This window comes from Archocentrus centrarchus, chromosome 17 (assembly GCF_007364275.1).
Source record: "Archocentrus centrarchus isolate MPI-CPG fArcCen1 chromosome 17, fArcCen1, whole genome shotgun sequence".
Classification (NCBI taxonomy): Eukaryota; Metazoa; Chordata; class Actinopteri; order Cichliformes; family Cichlidae; genus Archocentrus; species Archocentrus centrarchus.
Window position 1 is genome coordinate 5,188,534 of NC_044362.1, and position 18,729 is coordinate 5,207,262.

The 18,729-nt window shown below is 40.6% G+C and overlaps 1 protein-coding gene across 1 annotated transcript in view; it reads left to right on the forward strand.

Moving 5' to 3' along the window:
* The window catches only part of tox (thymocyte selection-associated high mobility group box), a 68,174-nt gene that overhangs the window by 35,742 nt on the left and 13,703 nt on the right, over positions 1-18,729 (forward strand). Inside the window, exons 4-5 of the mRNA XM_030752832.1 lie at positions 4,355-4,639; positions 17,002-17,256. Of these exons, the coding sequence (XP_030608692.1) occupies positions 4,355-4,639; positions 17,002-17,256 (540 nt within the window). The remainder of the gene's footprint in view (positions 1-4,354; positions 4,640-17,001; positions 17,257-18,729) is intronic.

The following is an 18,729-nucleotide window of genomic DNA, read 5'->3' on the forward strand; positions in this document are numbered from 1 at the left end:
ATTTCCATGTACGTTTGCATGTGTTCCCTAGTTCCCATTTTACTAGAAAATTAGAAAGAAATGAGGGGTGGCTCAAGATTTTATCCACAGTACTGTAAATTTAAGACATGACTGTTGGATAGTTCACATATCAGCCACCTAACCAGAGCAGATACATTTCATGTTCTTCTTCTGTAAATGCTGGCCACATATCACTCATATTCATATGTGCGTTTTCATATTTTATGAAATAAACATGGAGTCGTGAGAAGTGCATTTGTAACATGAGCACTATGTGTGAAAGGACTTAATCCTGACTACATTAGTCTTTCTAGGAGCACCCATTGCACAAGGAAAAGCCTATTATACTACCAGCATGAATGGAAGAGCAGAGAGAGGGAGAAGAATAATTTATGCAGAAGTTGAAGAAATGATAGAGTGGGAGAGGGAGGGGAGAGAGGCAGACAGAAGGGAACTATAATTTATGCAGAGCTCTGAGCTCAGGCAGGACACAGTGTGTAACAGTGAGACCATGAAAACAGACTGTTTTCCAGTGTACTTAGTTATGATATTTATAGGACCATGCAGTTGGTCACACAGCTTTTTTTTCTTTAGTAAAATTAATGCAACAGAGCATGCGTTTTATCAAAATGGTAATGAACTTTGACACATTGTGTGCGTTTTTAAGAAATCAGCTAAACTGGATAAAATGTGAATGCATGGCTGGCATTGAGTGCAGTACTGTCTTCAACTATTCATATGTTGGGTAGGTAGAGGGTTTGAGGTTAGTGTTGCAGTGCTCTCACTCACAGCAGTGATCATCATGCTGAACTTCACCTCTTTGTTGTGAACTTTGCAGCTTTTAGAGGAAAAAAAAAAAAAAAAATCACCTCGCTAAAGTGTACGGACAGCAGTCTGGAGATCAAAGAGCTGCTCTCAGAAACTGAGGCGCGTTTGGCTGCAGCGCCCAGTTAGACCGCAGCGTGAGAGTACTTGTAAACAAAGCACAGCCACTATCTTAAACTTAAGTGTCTCATTGATCTAGTCAGATGAGGTAGAAAATAAAACTATTATAAAATGCCACCTCCCCAAACTGTTACTGTTGTGCCATTTATGCTCGAGCTATAATTGAACTGCATGTGACCACACATGCACCGAAAGCACATTAAAATGGACTCAGGGCTCATCACAGATTCACCAGAATATGTGTGAAGTGTACTACTGAAACTTCATGAAGACATAGAATACGATGATACTCACTGTAGGAGGTAAACTGTATGTGTAAGCTGGGGAGACGGATGCTGATGACGGTGGAAATGCGCCGTCCGTTTCTTTAATTGGAGGCTAAAGTTACATGTCTGCTGTTGATCCCTTTAAGAGTAATTAAAGGGTAACAACACTGATTTTACATCTCAGATTCAGTTCCCGAGTCACAGGGAACATTAACAATGAGGTTGATTTGCATTATGGGAGGTGTAGGCTCCACCTTGTGTAACCCATGCTAGTGAGCATTTGAAAGTATAATACCCAATGACTAGACTGGCCCTTTATATATTTGGCAGAGCGTTTTTGAGTACGAGTCATTGTAGTGAAGAACTTTAGATTCCTTCCGCCGGGGAGTGTAATCACACAGTCTTGACATTTGCTCATAACACCTGCAGCTGCTCTCTTTTTAGACAAGTCCTCTGAATGCTGAGCTTTTTTATCTGGAGCATCAGCATTTCTTTGGATGCTTCTCTGATATAGTCTGTCTTATTTACTGTAGCACACCCAGTTATATGTCACTGCTGATCTCTTATTTACTCTGCAATTCATAATTTATTTACATTTTTACAGTTTTATTTTTAGCATGCTCTGAATGGTGGTCAGTAAGTCAAATAAGAGGCTCAAAATTCTTTTGTGTCTCTCATCTGTTGACCATAATTTTATTTTTTCATTTGTCTTTACAGATTTCCTGTTACTGACTAGATTTAGATCATTTCAAACAATCGCCCAAGACTTAAGGGGTTAAAATAGTTCTCCACTGTTTTATGTATTAATAATAATAATAATAGTAGTAATTTCTTAAAATATGAATAGCAGCTGCGTTCGTCGTTTTACCCCCATTTTATTACCATTTACTGCAAACTGAATTGCATTTGTTTTGGATTACTCTGAGCCAGACTAATACAGTCAGAGTTGGTGCATATTTACAGAGTCAAAATAAGTATCAGAGATTTAAAAACAGCATCACTACACAATCTCATACATTCTTCAAGCCATAGTCAACATTTTGACGGCACCGTTATAAGTACAATTTCCCTTTGGGATTAATAAATACTTTTTCTATATGCAGCTTTTATCTATTTTAGTTCCACCATGTAACACGTTGCCTGAAATAATTGCTTTTGCGCTCTTTAGACTGTGCAGCAGCATCTTAAATGTGCCCCTGGCGCCTCAAACTTTGCTGCTCATTTAAGAAGTTGATATGTGCTCAGACAGCGAAGTTATCCAAAGAAACTAGTAATGCTAGTGCTGGTGCTACCTCGTGGCCGATGCTTGGATTATGAGACATTCATTTTGCAAGGACATGCACCCATGTTTTTAAAAAAGTTGTTTTGTAGATTGACTCTTGAATTGCAGCCGAATCAACTGGTTTGAAATTGAATTGAAGAAAAACATCATGTGTTTGCCTAATATTGAAAGGTCTGACAGGCAGCGGTACACATGCACTACACTGTGTGACCCAGTGCACTCAGTGCTGCAGTGTGATGGGATTTTGTTAGTCTTTGTGCAGCAAGCTTGAAGGCACATAGAAAATTAGACAAATCAGACTTTAGATACACACAATTAATTTTACTGGGATCCATTCACTGATGTGTGTCTGCACGTGTGAATTGTTGGCTATTAATTAAATGCAGAGAGCATTACATGCCTCCAAATGAACGGAGGGAAATGGGATCTTTTTATTTCTTTTACATTATCGGTTGCCTACATTTTAAACTGAAGCCAGTGGAACTTATAGCTTAAATCCTGGTTTAGCACAGTGACTGTAAATTACATAGTGAACCTGTACTGTATAACTCATCATTTAGCTCACAAGTCATGCAACTTTGTAACTCAACACTGCATGGGGGTTTGAGATAGAGCAGAAAAGAGTGAGAGTGAATGAAAGAGGGAGAGATGAAAGGGAAATTGAGGATGAGATTAGGAGAGAGCAAAAGAGGGGTGGAAGGAGAAGGATGGTGAGAGATGAAGAGCAAAAAGAGTAGGAGATGGAGAGACTGGTGTGGCTAGCCAAGCAGAAAAGACTGTCAGTCTCCATAAAAGATCTCCTCTGTCAGATTAGTATGAGAGGGCTTCTCTAACACTGCCTCTCTCCCTCTCTTTATCTCTCACTCCTCTCTTGCATGATTCTCTCACTCATTTCCCTCTTCATGTCTCCCTCTGATGTGTCTCTGCTCTCAACATAATTTGTTATGATACAAGGACTGCTCCTGTTTTTTATTTATTTATTTTTTTTGTATGTCAGATTAGCACGCTTGTATTTTTTTTACACACAAAGACCTGCCTCTGTCTATTCTCTCCGGGAAAATAGGCCTGTACATATAAATTACTGTATTGTTGCAACGCTGAATGAGCAAGTATTTGTTCACAAGGCTTTTCTTTCAAGACAGGGAATATCATTAGTGATAATTAGTCTGTGATACGAGCCGTGGCTGCATGACACAATACAGAGCTGTAGACTGGATTCAGCAGTCTGAGGAAACAATGGTGTGTAGTTTTTCCAGTCGCAGCCATTTAATAACTCTGACAGTAATGTTTTATGACTCTTGTACTCCTATAGTCCCTTATGTGATTCTTATTGATTTTCTTTAAGTTGTGCACTCAGCTAAAAGCAACACTGTCCAGTCACCCAAGCTTTAAGTGTCGCCCATCACGGTACGTCAGCTTCCCTACACGTGACTGCAACATCCGTAAAATGTCAGTAAGGCAACAGAAATGTCTTTCATAAGATAATGGTACAGTTAGGAATCTAGTTATAATGTGGCACTTAATCAATCACAGCGTTAGTTCAGGAAGGCCATGAAGTCAAAATTTGATATTATGTCAGCAGTCATCAGCTGATGGCTCAACTTCTAGACATCAAGCTGGAAAATCGCATATAAGGTGCACTATTTAAGCTGCTTTTAGCTTGCCCACTATTACTGCTTATATGCAAGCCACTTTGCAAGCCACCTCTGCTCCAGCTTCTTTTCATGCAGCTGACTTTTCATGTGTGGAAGGGCGAGGGCTCCCTGAACAGAACCATGCTGCCAGTTATAACTCAATCATTTTTTTAGTACAGTGATTCTGACTGAACTGTATTTTTTTTCATTTTCTTCTCTGTCTTCAGTCATACCCAGTCAGTGGTTTGGGCGATGACGACTTCAACATTCCACCCATCACTCCTCCCACCCTGCCAGATCACATGGTGCCCCCTCACCTCCCCCACAACTCCCCGTCTGGACCGTACCACCCTCTGGATCCTCCTTCCAGCTCAGCTGCACACCACCCCTACCAGTTGCAGGGCATGGAGTTGCCTGGCATGCCTGGTAACCAGGATGGAGCCACTATGTTGAGCCAAGATGGTAGCACGTTCAGCCCTGATGGTGGCCCAATGACCAGCACTCTGTCTGTGGTAAGTTGCTCCAAATAAGTCTCATGCTGTATACACCTGGCATTTGTTTCAGTAGCAGGGATGTAAAATTCCAGCGATGGGTTTATTACCATTACAATATTGGACCCTACCAGCAGTGGCGGTTTCTGATATGGGCGACATGGGCAGCCGCCCAGGGCGGCATTTCATCTAGGGCGGCATGAGCGCCCCCCTCCCCCCAACGCAATGCGATCGCCGCAGCAACGCCTACCGCACTACTCCACTTGTGGGGTAATGGGCGCCCTCTGCTTGCTGTGTATTGCATGTAGCTTTCTGCCATGGTCAGACAGGTTGTAACAGAAGAAAAAGGGCAGGCGGGGGATTCTCTCTCTGTCTCGCTGTCACTGCTTCACTCGATCGTCACACACACAGCGCTGCCCCGCCCCCTTCTCCTCTCAGCCTGGGGTGCGAGTCGAGTGAAGCAGTGATGGCGTGAGAGTGAGACTGTCAGCCGGGTTCATTCATTCATGCCTGTACAGTTTGGGCCTGGTTACAGCCAACAGTAACCGCTGAATTATAAATAAAGGCGACTTTTGCTGGCAGTCTCTCGCCAAACCTTTTATCCTCACGGACACTGCCATATCAAGATTAACGCGAAGTGTATGTCCTAATATTGAAAAGTTTTGCGAGATCTCGCAAAAGTAACTCAGGATCTCGCAAAACTTTTGCGAGATATGCAAAACTGACTCTTTTTTTTTTTTTTCCTCCCATGTTCCACAGAATGAATCTGTGCGTCTAATAAAATTAGATGCACACAACTGATAGAACACAAAGCCAATTTCATTTATAATACTGTAAATATGGTCATTAAATCACAGTATTTGTGTGAACCCGAATCCTGATAAAAAAAATAACACAAATACGAATCTAGACAGTTTGGACAAATGTTGGTGGATGGCGCAGTGTTGCCAGATTGGGCAGCTTGTGAACACATTGGGGTGGAATATTATATAGATATTTCTATATAATTATAAAATTATATAGATATATAATTTTACAATAAAAACTTCCTAAAAACCTACCAAATATGGTGAAAAGCAGCCAAAATTTTAACAAGTTACCCAAAGCTTGTATATTTAAATATATATCACACCTGGTGCTATTAACATGAGTTTCAGTGGAGGTTTTGTTGTGTTGGGCTGGCAACTGTCAGTCAGATCTGACAACCCTGTGGATGGGCGGTGGTGGTGGCGAATTGTGGCAGATGGAAAGGAAAAGGTCAAAGCCATCAGGTGCACAGTTTAGGAAAAAGAGAAAAGAAGAAGAGGAGAAACAAGCAAAGATAAAGGTAAGCAGAAGCTGTGTAATATTTCAGTTTCTTCCATGTTTTTTCAAATAAAAATTTAAAAGAAATTCTGAGTGTGCCTGTGATGGTGGGGGGGACCTTCTGTTAAAGCCTGTCTGTCAGACCATGGCAGAAAGCTACATACACCACACAGCAGTCGCTCATTACCCCCCCAAGTGTAGTAGTGCGGCGATCGCTATTATGTGTGTGTGGGGGGGGGGGGCGCCGGCGGGGATGCTCGCCCAGGGCGCCAAACAGGCTAGGACCGCCACTGCCTACCAGAGTAGCTTTTCATGATTCATTTCAAAATATACACCCACACAAGATGTATGTGGCTGCGTAGACTAGATTTCTGTGGCTGAAGTCTGAGTTCTGTGAGTTTCCAGACTCTGTACACTGAAACAAAGCAATGAATTAAATGGGTTTTTACGAAGATCTGTGTTTCCTGCTTTAGTCGCACCCCTTTGCTCAGACTGGGTGGAAACAGGTGGGCCTGGTAGATTTGCATGTCAAATGTCATTCAGTGGGCATTCTGCACAAAAAAATAAGGAGTCAGTTAGTGTTAATGGAAAGTTATGATTTGGTGCAACATTGACTTTAGCAGAGAGAAAAGCCTTATTAAAATGATTGGAAAAATGATCGAAATTATTATTTTTACTTGTTTCACTGTTTTGTCCTTTTCATTTAATTTATTAGAGTATTAAATTTAATATTTGTTTTTTTTTGTTTGTTTTTTTTGTCACCAAATCTTTATCATTTTTCTTTATATTTGACATGTTAGAAGGTGTTTTACTATTAAAACCATAATCCTCCCCACAGATTTGTTTATTAAAGAAGGAGCAACAGATCTGTTAGTTTTTTAGCTTGGATAAATTAAGTAACCAACATCTCTCAGTAAACGGGAGGTGCTCACTGCAGCGGCCGTAGGTGAACGCTCCACAGTCGTCATCTAAGGCCACTTACCCACAAATCATACTCGATTAAAAGCATTAACACGACTGACATGATTTAAAGCGCGACTCAATAAGCAAATGACATAATAAATTAGATATCCCATATATAAAGCAGTTAAACAGTATTACACTCATGATGAGGTAATAGCACCCATAGAAATTAAAACTTCATATCATGATTATATATGCAGTGTGCTGAAAATGTTCATGTTAAAAAACAGGCTTTTCTTTAGATATTGTGCTTGTATAGATTTGTCGTGATAAATGTGTTTCTCTGAGATGTTTGCTGATAGTTTTAACTCTTTAGACAGCAGTGGCTCAGATATTTTAATCAGTGCGTTTAGCCATTTCAGTATGATTTCAGAGATCTCTTTAAATGGGAGCCACGGTGGTGCAGTGGGCAGTGCCGCTGTCTCACAGCAAAAGGGTCCTGGGCTCAAATCCAACAGCCCGTGCCTTTGTAGGTTCTCTCTGGGTGCTCCAGCTTCCTTCCACAGTCCAAAAACATGCCTGCTAGGTTAAAAGGAGAATTAGCTGTAGGTGTGAATGGTTGTCTGTCTCTTTGTGGTAGTCCTGCCACACACTGGCAGCCTGTCAGGGTTATACCCTGCCTCTCAGCCTATGACTGGGATAGGGGGTAGCCCCCACTGCAACCCTAAATTGGATAAGTGGAAGAAGATGGATGGAAATTGTTATACAAAAATGCATAATTGCAAAATCATCTTTTCAATGAGTATTTTTCTGGGTGAGCATCATTTTGTGTCTTACTCAGATGTACTTATTGGGAGGAATCTCAGTGAGTCTTCAGATTCAAACTGACAGCCTGATATTTTTTAACTGTACTCTTTAATGGTTTATTCAGTTCGACTGTGTGAAACAGGATATGGCCTAGGGCAGTGTTATTTGAAGGCCAATCATGGCACCTGGTTGATCTGACATTTGCTTCTCATGTTCAGGCTTCGTTTCACAGTAAAGTGAAAATCTTGCTTTTAGCAGTGACATTCACATGTTGCTCACCGTGTGATGCAGCGAAGAAATGAAAGCCAGACTCGAGACTCATGGTTACTTCAACTGTCAGAGAAACCGGCTGCTCAGAGGGAAGCCAGAAGTGCAGATTTGTCAGCATCTGTAATAAAAACTGCTCCCATCTTTATTAAGAATGAAACTTTCTCACCTCCCACTCCTGATCTCTCAGCCTTTTTGTCTGTTGTCTCCATATTAAGTGCTCCTGCTGTAATATTAAGTATCATTTTGAAACAGGCTCTCAGCTCTGACTTCAGCTGAATTAGTGTGACTGTTAAACACCACGAAGTAGACTGCAGTAAATAACTTTTAATTAGATTCAGATTTTTTCAGATTCCCGTCTTTGATTATGATTAAACAGCTTGTTAAATGTGAAACAATAGAGATAATTATTTTAATGGCCTGAAGGGAAGCTCTTATTTCTCCATCTCTGTCTGTCTCCGTCCTGTTTCTCCCCTCCGTCTCTCTCTGCTCTCTACCTCAGTTTTATATTTTCATGCTAACATACATTTACTGCCAGTCCATGAATTATGGTTGCCTAGCAACCGTGCCCAGCTCAACCTAATGTTGGAGGGGTGGGGGGTGGGGGGTGGGGGGGGGGATCATGTGTGTGTGTGTGTTATTCCTAGAGGAGGCAAGACTACTCCGTTGCAGTTATTCAGATGTGCATGGCTGTTTTTTTTGTGGTCTGATTGGAAGTTGGCGCTCTGAATGGTGACTTTGGTGGAACTTGGCTCCAACTCATTCTGTGTCATTTACATTTATTAAAGAGCATGATTCCTTTTCTTTATTGTGCAGTGCCGGGACAAGTTGTGAACCAACACGTATGAGCACAGGAGCGAGCACCACCCTGCAGGAATTTAGCAACCAAACATTGGGCAATGATATATAATGACACAGATTCTCCATTTCAGTTTGGTTAGGCAGCAAATCCCTCTAGCATTTCTAAGCCATTGTGTGGAGTTTCTTGAATCTGTGAGAACAGTTGCTTTATGAGGTGTCAGTGTGGTGAAGTACCTTCACATACCTTCAACGCCTGAGTCAAAACAGACATTTCCATCTCAGATTTTTAATTACATGTCTAGAAAATGTGCATAATGATATGTATGGCTTTACATTTCATATGATGTGGTAAAGTTTATTGCTCATCCTAAGATTACAGTTGCCGTGATTTCCAAATTAAAGTGCTCAGCTGTAAGTCACTGTCCTAATTAAAGCTGCAACAATAAGTTGATTAATCAGTGACTGTAGATGAATGTGTGAAAATTGTTTGTGCAAAAATGCCACATATTGGACGACCTTAACTTAAAGGTGAGGATTAGTTGCTTTTCTTTTGATTCTTTTTGATAAGCGATAAATCATGAGATCGCCTCGTGCTGTGGGATGATATTTGGGGCATCTTTCAGTGTTTTCTGGTTATTTATTAATGACTAATGATGACGGTAATGTCCAGGTGAAACCTTTATGAACGTGGTTGTGGTTTGCATTCCAAGCGAAGGCCTTTGACTATGACTCCAAACATTTAAAGCTTTCAAGTCTTATCTGAAAACTTTCCCACATTGGATGCAAATGTTTTTCCCACCTCTCCTTGCCCTTGAGTCTCAGTGGTAGCAATAACACTGGCTTCAGCAAATCTTGGCATTGACCTTAGCTGGGGTTTAATTAACTTAAAATTCATATTAAAATGGTGAGAAAATTCATATTAAATTAGGTAAAACAGATTTTTTGCCTTAACTATGCGTGGGTCATTCTTACCCCCCCCCCCCCCCCCCCCCCCCCCCAACGCAATCAAAGATTAAATTGATCGATGGAAAATAAAATATTTTATTTAAAGATGTGGTAAAAAGAAACATTGTCATTTCTATGGTTTTACATATCAGGACATAATAAAAAAAACTATTCTGGTCTTAAAATGAGGTGAACGCAACCTCAGACCAGACACAGCATATTGTAGCATCTTTTTATTTAGCAAGAACTACGCTAAAATGCAGAAGCAGTGTGGGGTTTTTTTTGTTGTTTTTTTTAAAGAAAAAAAAAAAAAAGCTAAGTATACCTCGTGACTCAATAGTTTAGCAGTAATAACTTCTGTATTATTTTTATCAGTCTCTCACATCGTTGCAGATGAATTTTGGGCCAGTCTTCTTCATTGAGGTTTGGCGGGTGTTGGTTTATGCACCTTCTCTTGAGCATTTCCCTCAGGTTGAGGTCTAGACTTTGACTGTTTGTTGATTCTGTTGTAGATTTGCAGATGAGCCTGAGATCATTTTCTGGTCATATGACCTAATTTTGGCCAAGCTTTAGCTGTTGCACAGATGGCCTCACGTTTGACTCTAAAATACTTTGGTATACAGAGGAGTTCACAGTGGACTGCAGGGGTCCCAGGTCCTGTGGCTGCAAGTCATCAGCCCTCCACCACCGTGGGTCACAGTTGATAGGAGGTGTCAGTGCTGATATGCTGTGGTTGGTTTTAGCCAAACTGTAAATTATGGCCAGACATTTCCACAGTGGTTTTGTCTGTCCAAAGATCATTGTTCCAGTGGTTTTATGGTTTGTTTGGATGTAATTCTGAAAACCTAATCCGTGCGAGAGAAGAGAGAGACAAACGTTTCCAAATAAGTCAAACTTGTTCAGTCGTTTTCCAATTGTACTGTCATGAACTTTAACTCACTACCTGAGGCCTGTAGAGTCTGAGACATAGCTCTTGGGTTTTCTGCAATTTCCCTAATAACTGCATGATGTGACCTTGGGGTGAATTTGCTGGGATGTCCACTCCTGGGAAGACTGAATGTTTTCCACTTGTAATCAGTCTTTCTCACTATAGAATGATGGACTTCTATTTTTTTTTTTTTTTTGCTAATATTTAACCCTTAATTGTAGTTAAATAAAAATTACAGTGTAATATGTCATGTTTTGTAGCTCATCTGAAGTTGTATTTACATTGTTTTAAGACCTGCTGAGGACCAGATTGTTTTTATTATATCCTGATGCAATCTTACATTTACTATTTCATGCTTATACATTAAATATCGTGTATGCTCAACTAATATTTACCAAGCTGACATTTTGTTATTTAAAGTAATAAATGGCTTTATAATTCCTTCATTTAGTATGCTTCATTCAAAACAGCCAAACCTGTTTTAAATGGCGGTTCTGGCTGCTTTTTAATCAAGTTTTAAGATTGCATGCAAAGAATGAGAGAGATTTCATTTGACTAAAAGCAAGAACATATTCAGAATTTTACAGCTCTGCTGTTCATAATGAAATCCAGCACTAACCACACCTGTGTGAAGGGTTTTGCTGTCTTTTCTTGACATGACTCGGTTGTTACTCAGCCATCAGGGGTTCCCCCTCAGGCCACCATCAGAAATGACCCCCCCCCCCCCCCCCAAAAGGAAAGTCTGATTTTATTTTGATTTTTATTTCCATTCGTAACGCTTTTAGCCCGGGCTTTAAATAGTAATAATAGTACCTATAGTGTGTGATGTCACCTTATAACCTCCATTTCCAGTTAACTGCTGCTACCAGTGATGTTACGGGCATGAAATTAAAAACCGCCTTTCTTTTCTTGCCTTGCATTTTCCATTGGTACGTTTTGCCTTTTCCTTTCCGAGCCAGGCAGTTATATATCTGTAATACATATGTAATATGTATTACAGATATATAACTGTAATACATATGTAATAATGTATAATGTATTCAAATGCTGATAAATAGATACTGATTTGTACATTTTTTCAGAATATACAGTAAGAAAATTGTTGAATTTTTAATGAATCCCTGAAATAATTTCCTGTGTTTATAGTTTCATGTATATGAAGCATTCTGGAAAGTTTGATGGTTTACTACTGTGACATTTATTAAAGTCCCAACCCAGCCGGTGCCAAACCACAGCTAGCGTTTTTCAGCGCTTCCATCAGCACATGAACTTCAGTCTGAAACCTCTTCCAGTCTAAGAGAAATGTCACTCACAGTTCCATCGAAATACCAAAGCAGTATTCGGAGGCTGCTGCCGAGACACGGAAACCGAGTTGAGGTAATGCGTTCCCAAAAGGGGTATTTACATCACATCAGACCGCATCCGTTATTATTCACATACTTACTAAGAGGAAAATCTAAATGCAAGCCATCATCCGAGTCCCATCTTCATATTTGTGATCATAGGTGTCAAAGTTCCCACATCTGTAGTGTCAGCAATGTTCACTTTTGTTTTCCTGAGAAGTGGACAGAATATCACTGACTCACTGCAAGAAGAGCTCAAACTTGGCAATCGTGAACTACAAGGCTTATAATAAGTCATCCTTCCATTTGCCCCAAAGTGATTAAAACATGGAATAAATACTTTCTGACAAACTCTTAATAACATTGTGATATTGTTTACTGATACTGATACAAATTCACCAATAAAGATGATATTTACTGATCGGTTTCGTTGTAGATATAGCTTAAAAAATGAGTGATGAAAAACAGAAATACTTTTAATTTCAATTCAGTACAATTTTATTTATACAGCAGCGATTCACAGTCACATATTGTTGTTTTAAACATCAGCCCAGAATCTCACACCCAATGCAGTCTTAATAATTAAGGCACTAAAGGCTCAGGGGAATAAAGCAGTGCTTTATTATTCACTTTGCACTTGTGGACTTGACCTCATGGAAGAAGCAGATGGAGTTTAAGATCTCTACTGATGTACTTGCACAAGTGTGACTTCTGACCCCATCTTCCCTTTGACCTGTGCCGCCCGTTGCCACATTTACTATGAGATTTCATTATCAGTAAATCCTGGACTGCTGCATGTTTGTGCAAATACTGGGAGGAAAAAGCTGACTCTGTTGGAGACCTAGGCCTGTTATATAAGCATGTTATGTACCTCAGATACTGCTGCAACCTGATTTGGAAGCAGATAGTGAGCTGTCTCAGTAACACTTAAAACAACATTCATTTATCCGTGTGACTATTTCTAGACAAGAGACGTAGACAGTCTACTTATGTAAATCCATGATCTTAGCAATTACTTTCTTAAACACGTTACTGTTGTGTAACTAGCAACCATGTGGATGTAAGTCTGCTGTACTTTTTAGTCTCCTGAGGAAAATATCTTGCTTTTTAACTTCCATTACACACTCAGGAAAAAAACATACTATTTATATTAAAATATATTATTTTAATTATAATTTTGTATATATATCCCAGCTGACATAGGGCGAGAGGCAGGGTACACCCTGTACAGGTTGCCAGCCTGTCGCAGGGCCAACACAGAGAGGCAGACAACCATTCACACTCACCTTCACACCTATGGGCAATTTAGCCCAGTGATCCTAACCCCACTAATCTCATGTCTTTGGACTGTGGGAGGAAACCCACACAGACACGGGGAGAACATGCAAACTCCACACAGAGAGGCCCGGGCCAAGGTAGAATCGAACCCAGACCTTCTAGTTGTCATTCTAGCTGTGAGGCAGAAGTGCTAACCACCACACCACCATGCTAAAAAAAATAAAATAAAATACTATATACGCTTTTCAATATACAACAGAAATATGGTGTATAGCACTTTTCTGGTAGAAAAAGCACAGGGAGCACAAATGTGAGCCCAGAGCCACCTTGCTGAGGCTGCAGTCCTAACACTGCACCGCTGTGCTGCCAACAAGACAGATACAAACCAAAATAATGTGTTTGAAAGTGAGGAAAAAGTTTATAACTGCAAAGTCAGGTGATGATTTCCTGTGGTGTTGAAGGTGAATCTTTTTTTTAAACATTACACATTTGATCTGTTGTTCATAGAGAACTTGGGACAAGTGCAGCTTTATTATGTACCAAGAAGAGCAGGCAGTGTCGTTACGGACCTTTTTAATGTTTCGGCTAAAGCCTTCAGTATTAATGATATGCATGCAAGTCATGTGCATAGTTCATTATATACACTATATTGCCAAAAGTATCATCTCACCCATTCAAATCATTGAATTCAGGTGTTCTAATCACTTCCACAGGTGTATAAACCAAGCACCTAGGCATGCACACTGCTTCTACAAACTTTAATGAAAGAATGGGTCGCTCTCAGGAGCTCAGCGAATTCCAGCTTGGTACCATGATAGGATGCCACGTGTGCAACTAGTCCAGTCGTGGAATTTTCGCAGTGCTAAATATTCCACAGTCAGCTGGAATGACAGCAACTCAGCCATGCAGTGGTAGGCCCTGTGAAATCATAGAGCAGGGTCAGTGGATGCTGAGACACTTAGTGCACAGAGGTCACCAACTTTCTGCACTCAGGCCTCTGAACTTCATGTGGCCTTCAGATTAGCTCCAGAACAGTGCGTAAAGAGCTTCATGGAATGAGTTTCCATGGCTGAGCAGCTGCATCCAACCCTTCCAAGCTCAATGCAAAGTGTCGGATGCAGTGGTGTAAAGTACACTGCCACTGGACTCTAGAGCGGTGGAGACGTGTTCTCTGGAGTGATGAATCACACTTCTCCATCTGGCAATCTGATGGATGAGTCTGGGTTTGGTGGTTGCCAGGAGAACGGTACCTGTCTGACTGCACTGTGCCAAGTGTAAACTTTGGTTGGGGTGGGGGTCATGGTGTGTGTGGGGGGGTGTTTCAGAAGTTGGGCTCGTACAGAAATGTGCAGAAATTTACATCCACTCATCATGGGCATGAATGTTGTGGTAATTTTGAGCTTTTAATGATTTTTTTTTAATGTTCTATTTCCAAGGTGGAATGATTTTACAGCATACAGCACAAGTTTGAATTTATTTTGGACAGGGTTAAAATTATACATACAGGCTCAAATATATACATGCACCCCCACATGTGTTTCGTTAAATGTCCCTTAGAAAGTTGTAGCCATCAACAAGCTTCTGGCTGCATATTTGACCACTCTTCTTGGCAGAATTGGTAGAGTTCATTTAAATTGCCTGGGTTCCTGGCATAGACCCAGCTTTTAAGCATAGTTCAGAAATTTTTAAAACTTTTCTCCAGAAGACATTTGGCTTGTCCATGTTGGCAGTCGAGAAAGAAAAGCAAGTCTGCGCACCAACAAAAAGCTCCTGGATGATAAGTATCAATTTAATACAAGATGATGGCAGTTGCAAATTTCAGTTGTGTTTGATGGTGTCAGTTTTGCTGCTTTCTTGTACGGCACCCTCTCAGTTCATGGCAATGTAAAACTCGCTTCACTGTGAACAGTGACACTGGTATCAGGCTTGGTATCTTGCTGGTTCCTGAACATCCTGAACAATTTCCTCTCATTTTGTCATGAACTGCTGTGGCTGGTAGGAGTGAGGACCTCTAAGCAGAACACCAGAGACAGAGGGTAAACTCAAAAACGCAGCTTTATTGCTGGAAACAGGACGGCAACATAACAAAGGGAGCAAACTTAAACTGGCTGACAAAATGAGTGAGTGACTGATGACACGCAGCAGGAGGAGAACTAATGACGATGACGCGACAAAGACTGACTGGAATGCAGACAGTATAAACACACTAAGTAATGAGGGGATAAGGAACACCTGGGACAGAGACACAGGGAGGAAAACTTAACACACTGCACTAGAAACCAGACAGTACCCAAGTAAGACAGGAAGTAAGAAGACAGAGACAGAAACGTGGACTTGACACACTGCAAAGGAAATAAACCACAAAACACGTAAGACCAGAGACATGACAGAGGGACAGGACAGACACAGACCCCTGGGAGACGGGGACAAAGGCAACTAAACCAAGACTATAACAAAGTGAAGACCTATACAAAAGAAAACTAATAAACATAATCAGAGATATAACTTAAACAGAACCAAAAGAACATAAAACACTGGGCCACCGGCCCAGGACCATGGCACATTTGGGTGGAGGGTGATAATTTTCCGAGGTCTAGAAGATAACCCAAAGTGGTGACACATCCAAATAACTTGTATTTATGGCCTTTTCAAGTTAAAGGGCTTTGTAGAGCCTTTAGCACCACTTACTAAAATATTTAAGTGAATGTATGTATTTGAGACTGTGTGTATATTTTTGACCCTGTATGGATCAGAGAAAATCCAAAATAAATTCTGTGTGTATCAAGTTCTGTTTTTTTTTTTTTTTTTTAAGTCATTAAAGATGTATGCTGTAAAATCATTCCACCCTGGAAAAAGAACAGTTCAAAGAAATCATTAAGAACCTAAAATTACCATGACTTAATCCCTACAGATGTAAACTTTGCCCCGAATGTTGGGGAAATCTTTTTGTTTCATGTGTGGCTGATTAAATATCAGATTTTTTTCCGTTTTAAAAATCCTAAATCGGTCAGGCTCTACAATATAATATATAACATGGGCTAAGCCCCAAACCCGTCTCAACCCTGAGTTGGATAAACAGTTTAGAAAATGGGTGGTTGGATATGTCCAAGATACTGTACACTTAACTAACTATATTGTACGTATTGACACAATGTTGAAAATGGTAGGGGTTAATGCTTCACATGCCTTTAATGGCAATTTCTGAGACAAGTTTAATGACTCGAGCAGAACAGTTAAAGCCTCACAGGAGGGGGACTTCACAGTTCTTGGTTGTGGCTGTCAGCCGTGCATGTAGAAAGGTCAGGATAAATAATGAAATGAATCAGAGAATTTTAGTCTTTGCTTTTGGTGGTTTTGTCTGTTACATACCTGGTTACCTAGGTGGTGTTTCAAAATGACACAACTCATCAAGATGTGTGACAAGTACAGTATTAGAGCCAGAACCTGATCAAATGACTGTTAGAACCAGCTGTTCCTTCCATCCATCATTCAGTTCATGTTTAAACGGGGCCACACAAAGGCCCAGAAGTTTCATTCACTTCCATTATTTTTTTAATTACAATTAGTTGATATCTCCTCAATAATTTTGCATCTGAAGCTATAATGTACCACATACCACATTTTTAGAAAAAAAGTGGCAATCAAAGATTTAATGGAACCAAAGAGCTTTATCTACATGTGCAATAGTGCAAAGTCGAGGGACCTAACTGTAGATGGGGCTATTTTAAGGATGAATGCAACAAAGAGAAAAACACCCCTCAAGTCATCCAGTTTATTCACTGCCATCATAACTTGTGTTTACACAGATGCAGCAGATGGTGAACTCAGACTCTCGGTTTACCAGCAGCCAGCAGCCAATCGAAGCAGCGCTTGGGCCCAAGAGCCAATCGGGCATGAGCCAGCAGAGCCAGCAAAACCAGTTGTCCACCATCAACCAATCCCAGCTGGGACTGAGTGGGAACTCTGCTACCCATAATTCCCCTTCACCTCCTGGAAGTAAATCCGCCACACCATCTCCCTCCAGTTCAGCACACGAGGACGACAATGACGACGGACTCAGGGTAACAACACCCAAACACAGGGACACAGTTTCTCCTGTTTGTATGAGTCACATCTCGCTGGGCTGTAACAGCTAGTTGTGTGTTTTTTTTTTGTGCGAGTCTGTAGATAGTGGAGAATGATTTTGGTAATGCTATGTGTCATAATAGAGCCATTCTCCATGCATATCAACTAAACAGGAATCAGCTCTCTCACTGTTAGCTGTCTCACACTGAAACAAAACTAACTGCTCATTTTCTGGGGAAATGAAACCGTTCCTGTGCTGCTGAATAATATTTACCAACTTTGTCATGAGCTATAGATGGGCAGCATTATAAGCCGCTGTGCAGGTAATTCTTGCTTCAGAAAGGGTGGAAAAAAAAACCAATACAAACAAAAATGACTCTGACACTCATAACAGGAACTCCTTTAATGAGCCATGCATAAGCTCAGGCAAAGCCAGCTTGCTTATTATACAATGGAGATTAATCTATCTAGCAGCTTTTACACACGGGTCATTCAGAGTGCTTTGGGGAAACAAAATGATTCATAAGAGCAACATCTAAGACATTAATTTACCATGATGGAGAAAATGCAGTAATGGTACAGTATAACAAACTTTACCATTTATTTTAGGTCTCATTTTAAGGTCCAGGAACAATGTTTCATAATTTTTCACCTTCATCCTGATGGATGGAGTGATGGATCCTACATGAGGAGACTGTTTTCAGCCAGAGATTCTGGCTGTGCCACTGGCCAGATGGCGATGTTACGTGAATCAGATAACAGCTGGAGGATTGTTTTCCTGTGATGTAAGGCTGCAGCCAGACAAATTTGATCAGGCACATTCTTTGCTGATGAATCAGCTTAGATGAGTTTGTATTGGTTAAATGAACTTTTCTTTTTTTTCTTTAGAAAAACACTGTTAACAGCAGCTAGCAGCCATGGTCACATAATAGGGAAGAAGCAGTGCATCTGATATTGCTCTCTGCCTTTAACATTATATTACTGCGGCTGACTAATTATTTCATTATTCAATTCAATTTTATTTATATAGCACCAAATCACAACAAACAGTCACCTCAAGGCGCTTTGTATTGTGGGTAAAGACCCTACAATAATACAGAGAAAACCCAACAGTCAAAAACGACCCCCTATGAGCAGCACTCGGTGACAGTGGGAAGAAAAAACTCCCTTTTAACAGGAAGAAACCTCCAGCAGAACCAGGCTCAGGGAGGGGCAGTCATCTGCTGAGACCGGTTGGGCTGAGTGGAGAGAGACAGTACAAAAGACATGCTGTGGAAGAGAGACAGAGATTAATAAGAAGTGATGATTAAATACAGAGTGAAGTATAAACAGAGTAGAAAGAGGTGAATAAAACGAAACAGTGCATTATGGGAACCCCCCAGCAGCCTAGGCCTATTGCAGCATAACTAAGTTATGGTTCAGGGTCACCTGATCCAGCCCTAACTATAAGCTTGATCATAAAGGAAAGT